The 14625-nt window shown below is 36.3% G+C and overlaps 1 protein-coding gene across 2 annotated transcripts in view; it reads left to right on the top strand.

Moving 5' to 3' along the window:
* Positions 1–14625, top strand: part of LOC132717193 (H(+)/Cl(-) exchange transporter 4-like) — an 83704-nt gene that overhangs the window by 28885 nt on the left and 40194 nt on the right. For both annotated transcript variants that reach the window (XM_060700649.1, XM_060700718.1), the window contains exon 3: positions 6081–6299. In XM_060700649.1, the coding sequence (XP_060556632.1) occupies positions 6081–6299 (219 nt within the window). The remainder of the gene's footprint in view (positions 1–6080; positions 6300–14625) is intronic.

Raw genomic sequence — 14625 nt, forward strand, 5'->3', positions numbered from 1 at the left:
ATTGAGGCATCAGAATTGCATCCGCAGTTTATCAGAGATCAGATGCCTAAATGGCTTTGAATTACTGGAGTCTATGCAAGTTCCAGCAAGTGAAGTGGTTTCTTACCCTGGTATTACTTACTTACAAGGTAAACCAATATCATCTTTCCTGTTTCAACGCCATATAATCTAAATTGTGTTGGTGTGCCATAAAACCAAACCAAACATTTGACTAACTGATTAATTTTACCATAATGATCATTTAGCAACTTGAAACTTTGAAAATAACAATATGATTAGTACAAATTAAGTGTCAAAATAATCCTTCATATTACTTTCCAATTAAACTAATAATCATAGACTTTCTATAAGATAGCAGTAGAACCCTGTTCTTTCCTGTGTCCTTCATTCAATTCTTTATATACATAAGTTAGTACATTAATTATCTTGACACTGGAAATTGTGAGGCACGATGTCCAGTTACAATAATACTGTGCCAAGCTCAATTACCTACCACCTTGATGAAAATTAAACGTTTTTTTGTCAGGTATGACTTTTGAATTACATTGCCATGTATAAAGTATGTTTCTTCTATATAAGCAATTGTCAAAGAATTTGTGGTCACTTTTTGAATTTCCTGCACTATCCTCCAAACTCATGAAATGACTTACAAGTTTGTAACCTTTAGTCAACTTGTAGCAACATATTCTACCTATACAGTAACTGCAGACCAAAATCAGCCAACACATCTTTGCGGTCTGATCATGGTCTCCACTGTTCGCTACTGGTTGCTACTCAGTCATTACATCCTTAAAAATCATAAATGGTTTGACCATTTTGAAAGATGAACAAGTCTAGAACATACCCCACCCAGTTTGTCATGATGTTATATAGGTTACTGGTTCAAAGAATTAAAATTTTCATTGTGCTGATGTTACATAGAGGACAAATTGTTTATGTTACAATAATACAGCATCAGAGCTTGAATGAAATAAATCTAGATAAAATAATGTCAACATCTGTCAACAACAGTCTATATAGACATGAAATAATATGTCTGTTATGTCAGTAACATATCGGTTAATATAGCATTAAAATTGGAGTCTTTTAATGGAATAAGTTTAAATGACTTGGTTTTATTATGAATTATGATTAACACGATGGTGTTGTAAGGTTTGTGGGAGGGAAAGAGATACTGGAAGTTTTGAGTTGGAATCTTAATGAGGATTAGTGGAAAGGAATTTGACAAGTTGGTTTGGCTGAATGTAAGTTGTAAAAATATACTTGTGCAGTTGATGCTCTTCGCTGACTTACTTTTTAAATTTTCATCTTGATATGATATCCCTAAAATTGATAATGACCAGTTCCAGAAGTGGAAGCTTGGAAAAATTCTTTAAATTTACAGTATTTTAAGAGTTAAATATGTATTTCATTTCAAACATGGAAGATCATGTACAGTAGAACTTCTATACATGTGTCAAACTTCAAATAGTTGATTTTCTCAATGTAACTTTTCCCCCATATCTATTCTTTATAAAAATGTATATATTAGTTATGTGTCAAATTTTTTCAAAGTTTTGCATGTTTACATGGAATTAAAAGCACACATTTTACCGAAAATAAGTCAAAGCTAGTAAGATATACATACAAAACTGACAAAAAAGTGTTCAAAATCATACTAGGCAAGAAAAAGAAATCCCTGACAAAGTGGTCTTAAAGAATTCAAGGAAATCAAGATTTAGTTGTTGTTAATACATTTTCCTGGTAGACTGACTGATTACAGTGTTATATTGCAATCTGTCATGTACAGAATTTGCTGAAGAGCTCTCCAGTTCACAGAAGTCTGCTATTCTAGGAAATCAAACACTATCAAATAGAGATCTGTTTAAAGCTCTGTTTGAGATATAACGTGAGCTGAAGTAGGATGGTAATGTTTGTTTGTGCATTTACTGTTAAAACCTGTCAGCCACTTCACTTGATCCTATTTATATAGGCTGTAAGCTTTAGACCCTTGCTGAATTTGTATAATAGATTTGATCTGTTTTGATTGTGGAAAAGTTGATAGATATATCAAGGGATTAAAGTATGAAAATAATTAAATTGTGCTGAATATAATGTACAATATGGTCGGACTTCAGGGATGTTCAGGCTGGCTTAGAGTCTGGTCAGACTGTAGGCATTTCAGGCTGACATGGTCAGACTGCAGGCATTTCAGGCTGACATAGAGTCTGGTCAGACTGCAGGCATTTCAGGCTGACATAGAGTCTTGTCAGACTGTAGGCTTTCAGGCTGACATAGAGTCTTGTCAGACTGTAGGCATTTCAGGCTGACATAGAGTTTGGTCAGACTGTAGGCATTTCAGGCTGACAGACTGCAGGCATTTCAGGCTGACATAGAGTCTTGTCAGACAGCAGGCATTTCAGGCTGACATAGAGTCTTGTCAGACTGTAGGCATTTCAGGCTGACATAGAGTCTTGTCAGACCGTAGGCATTTCAGGCTGACATAGAGTCTTGTCAGACTGTAGGCATTTCAGGCTGACATAGAGTCTTGTCAGACCGTAGGCATTTCAGGCTGACATAGAGTTTGGTCAGACTGTAGGCATTTCAGGCTGACAGACTGTAGGCATCAGGCTGACATAGAGTCTGGTCAGACTGCAGGCATTTCAGGCTACTGACATAGAGTCTTGTCAGACTGCAGGCATTTCAGGCTGACATAGAGTCTTGTCAGACCGTAGGCATTTCAGGCTGACATAGAGTTTTGGTCAGGCTGCAGGCATTTTCATGCTGACATAGAGTCTTGTCAGACTGTAGGCATTTCAGGCTGACATAGAGTCTGGTCCGACCGTGGTCAATTTAGGCTGACATGGAGTCTGGTCAGACTGTGGGCATTTCAGGCTACTGACATAGAGTCTGGTCAGACTGTAGGCATTTCAGGCTGACATAGAGTCTACTCAGACTGTAGGCATTCAGGCTAACATAGAGTCTGGTCAGACTGTGGGCATTTCAGGCTACTGACATAGAGTCTGGTCAGACTGTAGGCATTTCAGGCTGACATAGAGTCTGGTCAGACTGTAGGCATTTCAGGCTACTGACATAGAGTCTGGTCAGACTGCAGGCATTTCAGGCTACTGACATAGAGTCTGGTCAGACTGCAGGCATTTTAGGCTGACATAGGGTCTGGTCAGACTTCATAGATGTTCAAGTCTGGTCAAACTTCAGAGATTATAAGGCTGGCCTAAAGTTTGGTCAGACGGCAGTGATGTTCAGGCTGGATTGGGTCTGGTCAGACTTCAGAGATGTACAGACTGACCTAAAGTCTGGTCAGACTTCAGTGATGTTCAGGATGGCCTAGAGTCTTGTCAGATTGTAGGCATTTCAGACTGACATAGAGTCTGGTCAGGCCAGAGGGATGCTCAGGCTGGTATAGTCAGTCTTGTCAGATTGCAGGGATTTTTAACAAGCCCTTCACCACTATGGGTATGAATCCCATTTTTTACTTTAAAAGTTTGCTTACGGAATGTTGGTGGTGCCCACTAGTCACTGAAATAATACATGGAAAGTCATTTGAGGTCTTCCTTCACTAGTATTGTGAATGTCAGACCATAACTAAAAATGTCAGTTAAACTAAAAACCCAACTAAAAAAAAAAAAAGGAAAAACAAAGCAATTATCTAAAATTCATAAAAGTTTCTTTAAAGCATTGAAGTACAATCTTAAAGTAAAAGCAATCATCCCTTTGCATGATCTCTGAGTTGAATTGAATGAACTGTTATTAAGTAAGGGTTCTGAGAGCATATAGAATATAACATTATTAAGTGATGTCTTCAGACAGAATAAAATGTTATTAAGCAATGTTATAGAAAGGTATAGAACGTATGTTATTTAGTGCTTGTATGTTGTTGCTAAGGAATATAGAGATATGTTATAGGAAGTTAAAGGCACACTATAATATAGAGCTTCTCGGTAACATGGATGGTAACCAGAATAGCCGCTAATACATTTCCTTTAGTAATAAACTTGAGTTTTCCACTGAAATAAAATCTCTTGTCTGTAGTTTATTGCTAATGGTGTTTATATTCCTGCCCATTGTCCTGGTAAAATCACATTAATTCGTTGCTCACTTGGTTTCATGTTTCCTTTCTCGTGAGGAGAAGAAATGTAAAATTTTACGTCTTTTCTGTGAAGAGTGCCGCAAGCTCGTTTGGGAACATTATTTTTTCAGGCGGAAATAGTTCGCTGTCATAATCAGCTAGTATAAAAGACATTATGCTGTTAATATTTATAGTATTGATCATACAGGGTCGGGAAATATTGATCAGACTGGTGCATGATCCATTGGTTTTAGATAATTGTCTTGATACAATTGCAGGGATGGAAAGTTTGATCCCTTGCTATACCAATAGAAAGATTATTCTCCCAGATGTTATGTTAACCCTTACTCTGCTGAATTTCTTGGACTTGGCAAGCATTCATTTTTGTGACTGTCCAGGGATATCAAGATGAAAATTTAAAGTCAAAAATCAAGAAGAAAGATCAACAAGGTAAAGGCAACGTTCACAGGACGCAGTCCCCCGACACACCCAAGTAGGGCATCAAGAAGGCACCAAACCCAAACCCGGCAGCCAACAGTGTAAAGCCTTGCCAGAATTACTGCATGGATGTGCAGGCTGACCTAGCTCTATACTGATGGCAAAGGAAACTTGATTATGATTCCTGTTGGTTAACAGTTAAACACTGATGTCACATGTTGTTGTGCATTGCAACTTAAAAAGGCAATGAACAAGCTGTTATAATAATAGACCCACCCCATATTTGTGCAGGGTGTTATTAGCTGGTTAACACGTTTCTTCTTGAATGGATTTCACTCAATTGTTAGCTTTAAACTCAAATAATTAATCTCCCTTAGTAATTGTTCATATTAGTTTTTGCCGGAAACAAAGATTAAACCACTTACTTCATATAACTCAATGTTTTAATGGATTGATCACTGCTTTCTTCAAGGACATTTGTGCAGTCTAACTGTGGCTCTATAATGTTAAATTGGTAGCTCCGTTTTCATATTTTGATATTAAAATTCGAAAAATTTAGCAGGTTAAGAAGCATGTATTTACTTGGACAATGAATATATTGATTTATCTATGAGATAAGAATAAAGATAATGATATACGTCTCAGAATTGTTACCGTAAGAAGTCTGACAGAAACAAGAGATTTCTGCTTCATTAAAAGCAGTAAAATCTTCAGATTTGTATGCTCTGGCGGAAAAAATTATTGCATTGACAAATCGCTGCTGTCAGCTTTAAAATGAAATATATTAAAATTAAATTTTGGTTTTTGCAAGAAGTAAACAATTATTGATATGATTTTATAAATTTAGGCTTGAAAAGTGTGATTTTTAATGCATTGAAGCACAGTTACATTAGAGCATGTTCTAGTGTGTCAACAAATTTTGCTCCAATTAAAGTTTTGTAACATGAGGAATCAAACATAGAGTTGGTTATGATGTACACAGTAATCATTTCATATGGATTTGATTGCTGATAAAAGAAGCAAACATTTCATGAAGATAATGTTATAATATAAGAAGTAAACATTTCATATAGATTTAGTTATGATACAAGAAGCAAACATTTCATATAGATTTAGTTATGATACAAGAAGCAAACATTTCATATAGATTTAGTTATGATACAAGAAGCAAACATTTCATATAGATTTAGTTATGATACAAGAAGCAAACATTTCATATAGATTTAGTTATGATACAAGAAGTAAACATTTCATATGTATCTAGTGATGATATAAGAAGCCAACAATTCATAAAGGTAAAGTTATGATAAAAGAAGTAAACATGTAATATAGTTTTAGTTATGATATCAAGAAGCAAATATTTCATATGGATTGAGTTATGATACAGCATGGACAAGGTAAATTAGTATTGTTGTAAGAATAGTAAAAATCATGCTAGAATAGTACAAACTGAATAAAAACATGCAAAATGTCATTTTGATGGTGAATAATGCATAACCTTTACTTGTTATTTATATTTCTTAAGTTTTATCTCTCCCTAAGAGATTGATCCAACTTTTTTGTCTTATTTTAGGATCTTCAAGTCTTATGGACACATTGGATGACCTGCCACCAGGTATAGGACAGTATGAAGATTTCCACACAATAGACTGGTTACGAGATGTGGCGCGAGACCGTATGCGACACAGACAGGTGGTGAAGAAAAAACAAGATGGCTGCTTCGAGTATCTCAAGGGAGCTCATGATGCGTGGTCAGGTTGGATGTGTGTTCTCCTTGTGGGTATTGCTGCAGGTATGAACTTCATTGTTTAACATACATGTTATATAGAGGATATTGAATGAGTGTAAGTACAGTACTGGATTTATTGAATAGGTTGAGTAAAATTATATTATGCAAGCCTCTGGCAAGTATAATATTATTCTATTCAACAAGTTCAATAAATTCAGTAATGAACCTACACAAATATAATATTCTATTTATCACATACCCATAATAAAGACTGTTTTAAGTGGAAAAAAATTTCAATGACGTGCCTATACTGTTATGCTAACATTTAGCGCATCGTTACATTATGTTTGTATAACGAAAATGATGTCAAATCAGAATATATGCAAGGCTGTGCAATACAAATATTTTTACGGAAGCCGCAAAACGGCACAGGAGTGTGATAAATATGCTTATTTAAGTGTTTATTACAAAGTTAACTCTTGGAATGTTGGCAAGGAACATGACACCCTAATGTGCCTTCCTTTTAGTCAAGCCAGCCTTTCAATGTCCTTAAGTCATTTTATACATTTTACACCTTGTATTGAAAAAAGAAAATTCTGAGGGACATTTTCCCAGGATAGACAGAAAAGGGTGTAAGTCTGCAGTTAATTAGTCCAGTCTGACCATCACAGTCAGGCCACCCTAAACATCCCTCATTTTGAATATTTTGATCATTAAAATCCTGAAAGTAAAAAAATGAACCATTCCATGTTTAATGTAAGACAAGAGTCCATTTCACAAAATCAGCAGGGACAGGACGTACTAATATGGCTTCATCTGAACTGAAATTCCCTGAAATATGAAAGAAAACTTGCCTTAAAATAGCAGAAGCAATTTCAGGATTAGATTAGAGACTTGTGTTTATCGCATTTAACTAATTTACTACATTCTTCATCAAAATCTCAGACTCTCATTCAAATTTATTACCTTTTCTGTGCGAGCAATGGCCGCCCCATGAGATTATTAGGGGATAAAATGGCTGTTTTAAGTGTCAGCTCTCTCGTCAATAGAAATCAGGCATTCTGCTGCCAATGGCGGTTTTTATTTGACAGTATTGTGAGAAAATAAAATAGATTCAATGACAACAAGGTTTTTTAAGTTGCTGTATAAATCATTAAATGAAGTTGAAAATAAAACAGCGGCTGAAGAATTGACTTGAGAGATTTTTAACAAATCTGCTAATTAGACTGAGGTTTAAAAAGGCAAATAATGGCTTTGAAAATGCAAGAAAGCTATTAATATGTTTAGAAATTTGTTTGAAAATTTAATTGGAGGTTTAAGAGAAGAATGTATTTAAGCATTATACAGTATCCCAGTTCTTTCTTGTAAATTTGTGTATGAGACATAAAAACAAAACAACATGAAATGTGTAAATAAAGTTGTGTGGAAATTGAAATACATGTATACATATATCTACAATTTTGCCTCCATGATATAAAAACTAAAATAAAGAAAAAAAGAACAACATTTATAAACATGAGTGAAGTTTTGTCTGAAAAAAGTGAATGTTTTAATAGGTTTTGAAATATTTTTTTCCAAATATATTTGTTGTTACAACATTAACATTTCCCAAAGTAATAGGCATTTTTTTGTGTCGCCTCTACGGAGTAGTGGCGACATATAGGGATCACTTCTCCGTCGTCTGTCTGTCCGTCTGTCTGTCCGTCCGTCCGAGCAAACATTTGATATTTATGAGCTTCATTCCGTAGTTAAATAAAGAACAAAAGCTCATAAAATTCAAATTAAGAGCTATTTTTTAGCTCACCTGTCACAAAGTGACAGGGTGAGCTTTTGTGATCGCTTTTCGTCCGGCGTCCGTCCGTCGTCCGTCCGTCCGTCGTCCGTAAACTTTTTTTGCTTTAAATGACATCTCCTCATAAACCACTGAGCCAATTTCATCCAAACTTCACAGGAATGTTCCTTTGGTGGTCACCTTTAAAAATTGTTCAAAGAATTTAATTCCATGCAGAACTCTGGTTGCCATGGCAACCGAAAGAAAAATCTTTAAATATCTTCTTTTAAACAACCCTAAGAGCTAGAGCTTAGATATTGGGCATGAAACATCTTCTAGTGGGTGTCTACCAAGTTTGTTCAAATAAAAGCCCTGGGGTCAAAATTGGCCCCGCCCCAGGGGGTCATTGATTTTCCCTATATGCATATAGTAAAAACTTAAAAACTCTTCTTCTTTTAAAGAACCCAAAGAGCTAGAGCTAAGATATTTGGCATGAAACATCTTCTAGTGAGTGTCTAAAAAGTTTGTTCAAATAAAAGCCCTGGGGTCAAAATTGGCCCCGCCCCGGGGGGTCATTGATTTTCCCTATATGCATATAGTAAAACCTTAAAAAATCTTCTTTTAAAGAACCATAAGAGCTAGAGCTTAGATATTTGGCATGAAACATCTTCTAGTGAATGTCTACCAAGTTTGTTCAAATAAAAGCCCTGGGGTCAAAATTGGCCCCGCCCTGGGGGGTCATTGATTTTCCCTATATGCATATAGTAAAAACTTAATAAATCTTCTTTTAAAGAACCATAAGAGCTAGAGCTTAGATATTTGGCATGAAACATCTTCTAGTGAATGTCTACCAAGTTTGTTCAAATAAAAGCCCTGGGGTCAAAATTGGCTCCGCCCCGGGGGGTTATTGATTTTCCCTATATGCATATAGTAAAACCTTAAAAAATCTTCTTTTAAAGAACCCTAAGAGCTAGAGCTTAGATATTTGGCATGAAACATCTTCTAGTGAATATCTACAAAGTTTGTTCAAATAAAAGCCCTTTGGTCAAAATTGGCCCCGCCCCAGGGGGTCATTGATTTTCCCTATATGCATATAGTAAAAGCTTAAAAAATCTTATTTTAAAGAACCCAAAGAGCTAGAGCTAAGATATTAAGCATGAAACATCTTCTAGTGAGTGTCTACCACGTTTGTTCAAATAAAAGCCCTGGGGTCAAAATTGACCCGCCCCAGGGGGTTATTGATTTTCCCTATATGTATATAGTAAAAACTTAAAAAATCTTCTTTTAAAGAACTCAAAGAGCTAGAGCTAAGATATTTAGCATGAAACATGTTCTAATGGGTGTCTACCAAGTATGTTCAAATAAAAGCCCTGGGGTCAAAACTGGCCCCGCCCGGGGGGTCATTGATTTTCCTTATATGTGTATAGCAAAAACTTAAAAATCTTCTTTGAAAAAACCTAAATAGCTAGAGTTTAGATATTAAGCATGAAACATCTTTAAGTAAATATCTACAAAGTTTGTTCAAATAAAAGCCTGGGGGTCAAAACTGGCCCTGCCCCAGGGGTGTCATTGTTTTTAACTATATGTGTATAGTAAAAACTTTAAAAATCTTCTTTTAAAAAACCCAATGAGCTAGAACTTAGATGTTTAGCATGAAACATCTTCTTATGGGTGTCTACCAAGTCTGTTCAAATAAACAAATAAAAGCCCTTGGGTAAAAATTGGCACGGGGGTGGGGGGGCCTATATACAGGTGAGCGACCTCAGGGCCATCATGGCCCTCTTGTTTGATTTTATGAGCTGATTTTGCTTATGGACTTTGGTCCAGGTGTAGTTAATGAGCTGATTTACCTCTTAAATATCAAAAGTTGGTACGTCCGTCTGTCCGTCCGTCCGTCACTTGGCCGGACTACTCCTCATAAACTACTGGTGCAATTACATCCAAACTTTACAGGAATGATCAGTACCAAGTCTAGTTGTGCATATTGTCAGCATTTGCCGGTTCAATGATTTTTGTCAGAGTTATGGCCCTTTAATAATTTTTAATTTTAAAGTTTGTCCGGACTACTTCTCTTATACCACTAATGCAATTTCAATGAAACTTTACAGGGTTGATCTGTAGCTCAAATCCTTGCGCATATTGCACGGGTTTTCCGGTTGAATGATATTTGGCCGAGTTATGGCCCTTTGATAAAAAGGTGTTTTTTTTCTGTGTGTTGCCAGATACACAAAAGCTTGTCCGGACTACTCCTCATAAACTACTGGTGCAATTTCCTCCAAACTTTACAGGAATGATCAGTACCAAGTCTAGTTGTGCATATTGTCAGCATTTTCCGGTTCAATGATTTTTGTTTGAGTTATGGCCCTTTAATAATTTTTATTTTTAAAGTTTGTCCGGACTACTTCTCTTATACCACTAATGCAATTTCAATGAAACTTTACAGGATTGATCTGTAGCTCAAGTCCTTGCGCATATTGCACGGGTTTTCCGGTTGAATGATTTTTGGCCGAGTTATGGCCCTTTGATAAAAATGTGTTTTTTTTCTGTGTGTTGCCAGATACGCAAAAGCTTGTCCGGACTACTCCTCATAAACTACAGGTGCAATTTTATCCAAACTTTACAGGAATGATCAGTACCAAGTCTAGTTGTGCACTGTCCGTCTGTCTGTCCGTCTGTCACAAAATTTGTCCCAACATGAAATTGGCCATCATGAGGCGACACATGTGATTACTGATCGCTCTTGTTAGCAATAGAAAATTTAAACAAAAATGGTAAAGGTAAATATCTTTTAGAAATCAGAAGTAAAAATGTCTGACCTTGAGTCATGACATGCAAAATATAGTTCTGTTAAATGAATAATTTATTTCATTCTGCTGTGCAGCAGATGTTGAGGTTTTGAAATTAATTTGCAGGGTTTCATTTTGTCTAAAATATGTACCCTTAACCCTTTCCCTCATGAGCATATTGTGAAAAATGGCCGTTTTCACTGAAAAGCCTCCTGTTACAAGTTCAAACTGCTATGAAACTATGAAAAATGCTTCAATACTAATCAAACTTGGCACAAATGTTGACTGGATCATTGCCTTTGTAACGACATGCTCAGTCTTAAATTTCCTGTTACCATGGCAACGAGGGGACATCTCAAAATTGCCAAAAATCAATATTTTGCCTCGAATTTTTCCATCAAAATTTATTTCAAAGTGCTGCAACTTCTCAAGGGATTGAGATAGAGTCAAAGGCTTTTCAGCGTTGGTTACACGTTACCTTATGATCGACCTGGGGTCATTTTTAGCCTCTCACAAGTCCAAAATTTTCTCCTCCCCCCTTCAAACCCCCCAAAATAGTGCTCACTTTTTTTAGCAACATTTCTCAAACGAAAACATGTGTTTGGGGCCCAAATAGGACACTATTTCAGGCATAAAAAGGGGGGGGGGGGTCGAAAGTGCATTGTTTCGCGTATATATGAGGTAAAGGGTTAAACAGTAACTTGATAACTCATCCCTGTAGCAATCTAGACAATGAGTGTCAGCTATTTACCTTTATTAATTTCAAATTTTAATTTTCATATAGGGAATTTACTATTTTCATCTTTCATGAGTTTTCCAGCCAGTTATCTAATGCTTTAATGCCACCTTTGTCAACCCAAATAATGCAAGGAATCATTCTCGGCATAAAAATTGGAAAGTTTATATTATAATAATTTTAATTTGTGTGTGAGACATAAAAACAATATGGAAATTGATATAATTTCTTTAATTTGCCTCCAAGACATAAACACTTCTAAGAACTATCAATGCTAGAAAAAAAACTAACACAGCTAGGATAGAAAGGGAACTTGGTGGGCACTACAAAGTTTTGTGTTTTGCATGAGTCTCAAATATGCAATACCAATTTTGTTCATGGCGCTTTACTCCTCTACATGAAAACTCACAGAACTTGAATATAAAAAGGTTATACCTTACTGCAGAGAATTGTTATCACAAGTAAGAATGGCTGTGAAAATGTGAAACTTGGAATGACAAAATCAATAACAGACTGTTTAAAGGGTGAGGTAATTTACTTAGACAACCTCAAAGGCTTGGTAAAATACAGCATTTATTCAGGTAATAATTGGCTAACAAATCAACATGGAACCTTGTTAGATCATTACAGCCAGAATAAAGAGAAACTGTCCAAGAAGTTGATAATATGATCCCTAAACGAGTAGTTGCTTGCCTATGAATTACTTTATGCCCTGCTGAATTGGTACTTTATGCCCTGCTGTATTGGTACTTTATGTACTGCTGAATTGGTACTTTATGCACAGTCTGCTGAATTGGTACTTTATGCCCTGCTGTATTGGTGCTTTATGTACTGCTGAATTAGTACTTTATGCCCTGCTGTATTGGTGCTTTATGTACTGCTGAATTGGTACTTAATGCCCTGCTGTATTGGTACTTTATGCCCAGCTGAATTGGTACTTTATACCCTGCTGAATTGGTATTTAATGCCCTGCTGAATTGGTACTTAATGCCCTGCTGAATTGGTACTTTATGCCTTGCTGAATTGGTACTTTATGCCCTGCTGAATTGGTACTTTATGCCTTGCTGAATTGGTACTTTATGCTTTGCTGAATTGGTACTTAATGCCCTGCTGAATTGGTACTTTATGCCCTGCTGAATTGGTACTTTATGCCCTGCTGAATTGGTATTTTATGCCCTGCTGAATTGGCATTTTATGCCCCGCTTGTTTGTTTGTTTGTTTCATTTTGCGCCTTTTCCCAACAGTATTTCAGTCATATAGGCGGGTAGTTTTCTAACCATCTTCCTAGAGAGTTACACCAGTACTAGACTACCTTTCTCCATGCTAAACTACCAAACATCCCCCGGGATCAAACCCATGCCAGAGAGGTAACTGGATTAGAAGTCAACGACTCTAACCCCTCGACCACGGAGGCAGATTATGCCCTGCTGAATAAGTACTTTATGACCTGCTAAATTGGTACTTTATGCCCTGCTGAATTGTTACTTTATTCCCTGCTGAATTGGTACTTTAAGCCCTGCTGAATTGATTCTTTATGCCCTGCTGAATTGGCTTTTTATGTCCTGCTGAATTGGTAATTAATGTCCTGCTGAATTGGTACTTAATGCCCTGCTGAATTGGTACTTAATGCCCTGCTGAATTGGTACTTTATGCCCTGCTGAATTGGTACTTTATGCCCTGCTGAATTGGTACTTTATGCCCTGCTGAATTGGTACTTTATGCCCTGCTGAATTGGTACTTTATGCCCTGCTGAATTGGTACTTTATGCCCTGCTGAATTGGTACTTTATGTCCTGCTGAATTGGTACTTTATGCCCTGCTGAATTGGTACTTTATGCCCTGCTGAATTGGTACTTTATGCCCTGCTGAATTGGTACTTTAAGCCCTGCTGAATTGGTACTTGATGCCCTGCTGAATTGGTACTTTATGTCTTGCTGAATTGGTACCTTATGCCCTGCCGAATTGGTACTTTATGCACTGTGAATTGGTGCTTCATGTCTTGGTGAATTGGTACTTTATGCCCTGCTGAATTGGTACTTTATACCCTGCTGAATTGGTACTTTAAGCCCTGCTGAATTTGTACTTGATGCCCTGCTGAATTGGTACTTCATGTCTTGCTGAATTGATACTTTATGCCCTGCTGAATTGGTACTTTATGCACTGTGAATTGGTGCTTCATGTCTTGGTGAATTGGTACTTTATGCCCTGCTGAATTGGTACTTGATGCCCTGCTGAATTGGTGCTTCAGGCCTTGCTGAATTGATACCTTATGCCCTGCCGAATTGGTACTTTATGCACTGTGAATTGGTGCTTCATGTTATTGGTGAATTGGTACTTTATGCCCTGCTGAATTGGTACTTTATACCCTGCTGAATTGGTACTTTAAGCCCTGCTGAATTTGTACTTGATGCCTGCTGAATTGGTACTTCATGTCTTGCTGAATTGATACTTTATGCCCTGCTGAATTGGTACTTTATACCCTGCTGATATGGTTCAATTAACAGTGACCAAACCAGAATAATGTAACAATATTTGAGAAATAATCGTACTGAAGATCTACAGCAAATTTCGAATTTAGAAGCTCAGTCAAAAATAACAATTTTAACATTACCATCTTCTGGAGTTTTTTTTATTTTGAACAGATGAGTTTTAAACAGCCTGTAATTGAGTAGGTTACTTGTAGTGATTTTATATGGAAGAATCAAATATTATTTTACGTAGATTTAATGGCTGATATCTTGAGGCAGTTTTTTTTATCTAGAACTAAGTTTATTGTGTGACATCTGGGCATTTGTAAAGAACTTAAATTTAATTAAAGTTACATACCTTTTGATTTTTTTTATCATAAAAAACATCTTGAATTTGTGAGATACATGAATTGTTTTCAAAATTAAAAGTGTGAAAGAATGATGACACATATGGTATCATAAACACATTATGCATGTATATAAAAAACATGACATATATGTAGCAAAGATCAAATGTTCAGTCAGTTTAAAAAGGGGTATAATTTGTTAAAGAAAGGTATCTGGGTTGAATATGCTTCCATCTTAAATTGTGAAATCCTTGGCCATATCATACTGTTAAAAAAATCAAG

This window comes from Ruditapes philippinarum, unplaced genomic scaffold (genome assembly GCF_026571515.1).
Source record: "Ruditapes philippinarum isolate M1 unplaced genomic scaffold, ASM2657151v2 ctg4650_1_1_1_1, whole genome shotgun sequence".
NCBI classification, from domain to species: Eukaryota; Metazoa; Mollusca; class Bivalvia; order Venerida; family Veneridae; genus Ruditapes; species Ruditapes philippinarum.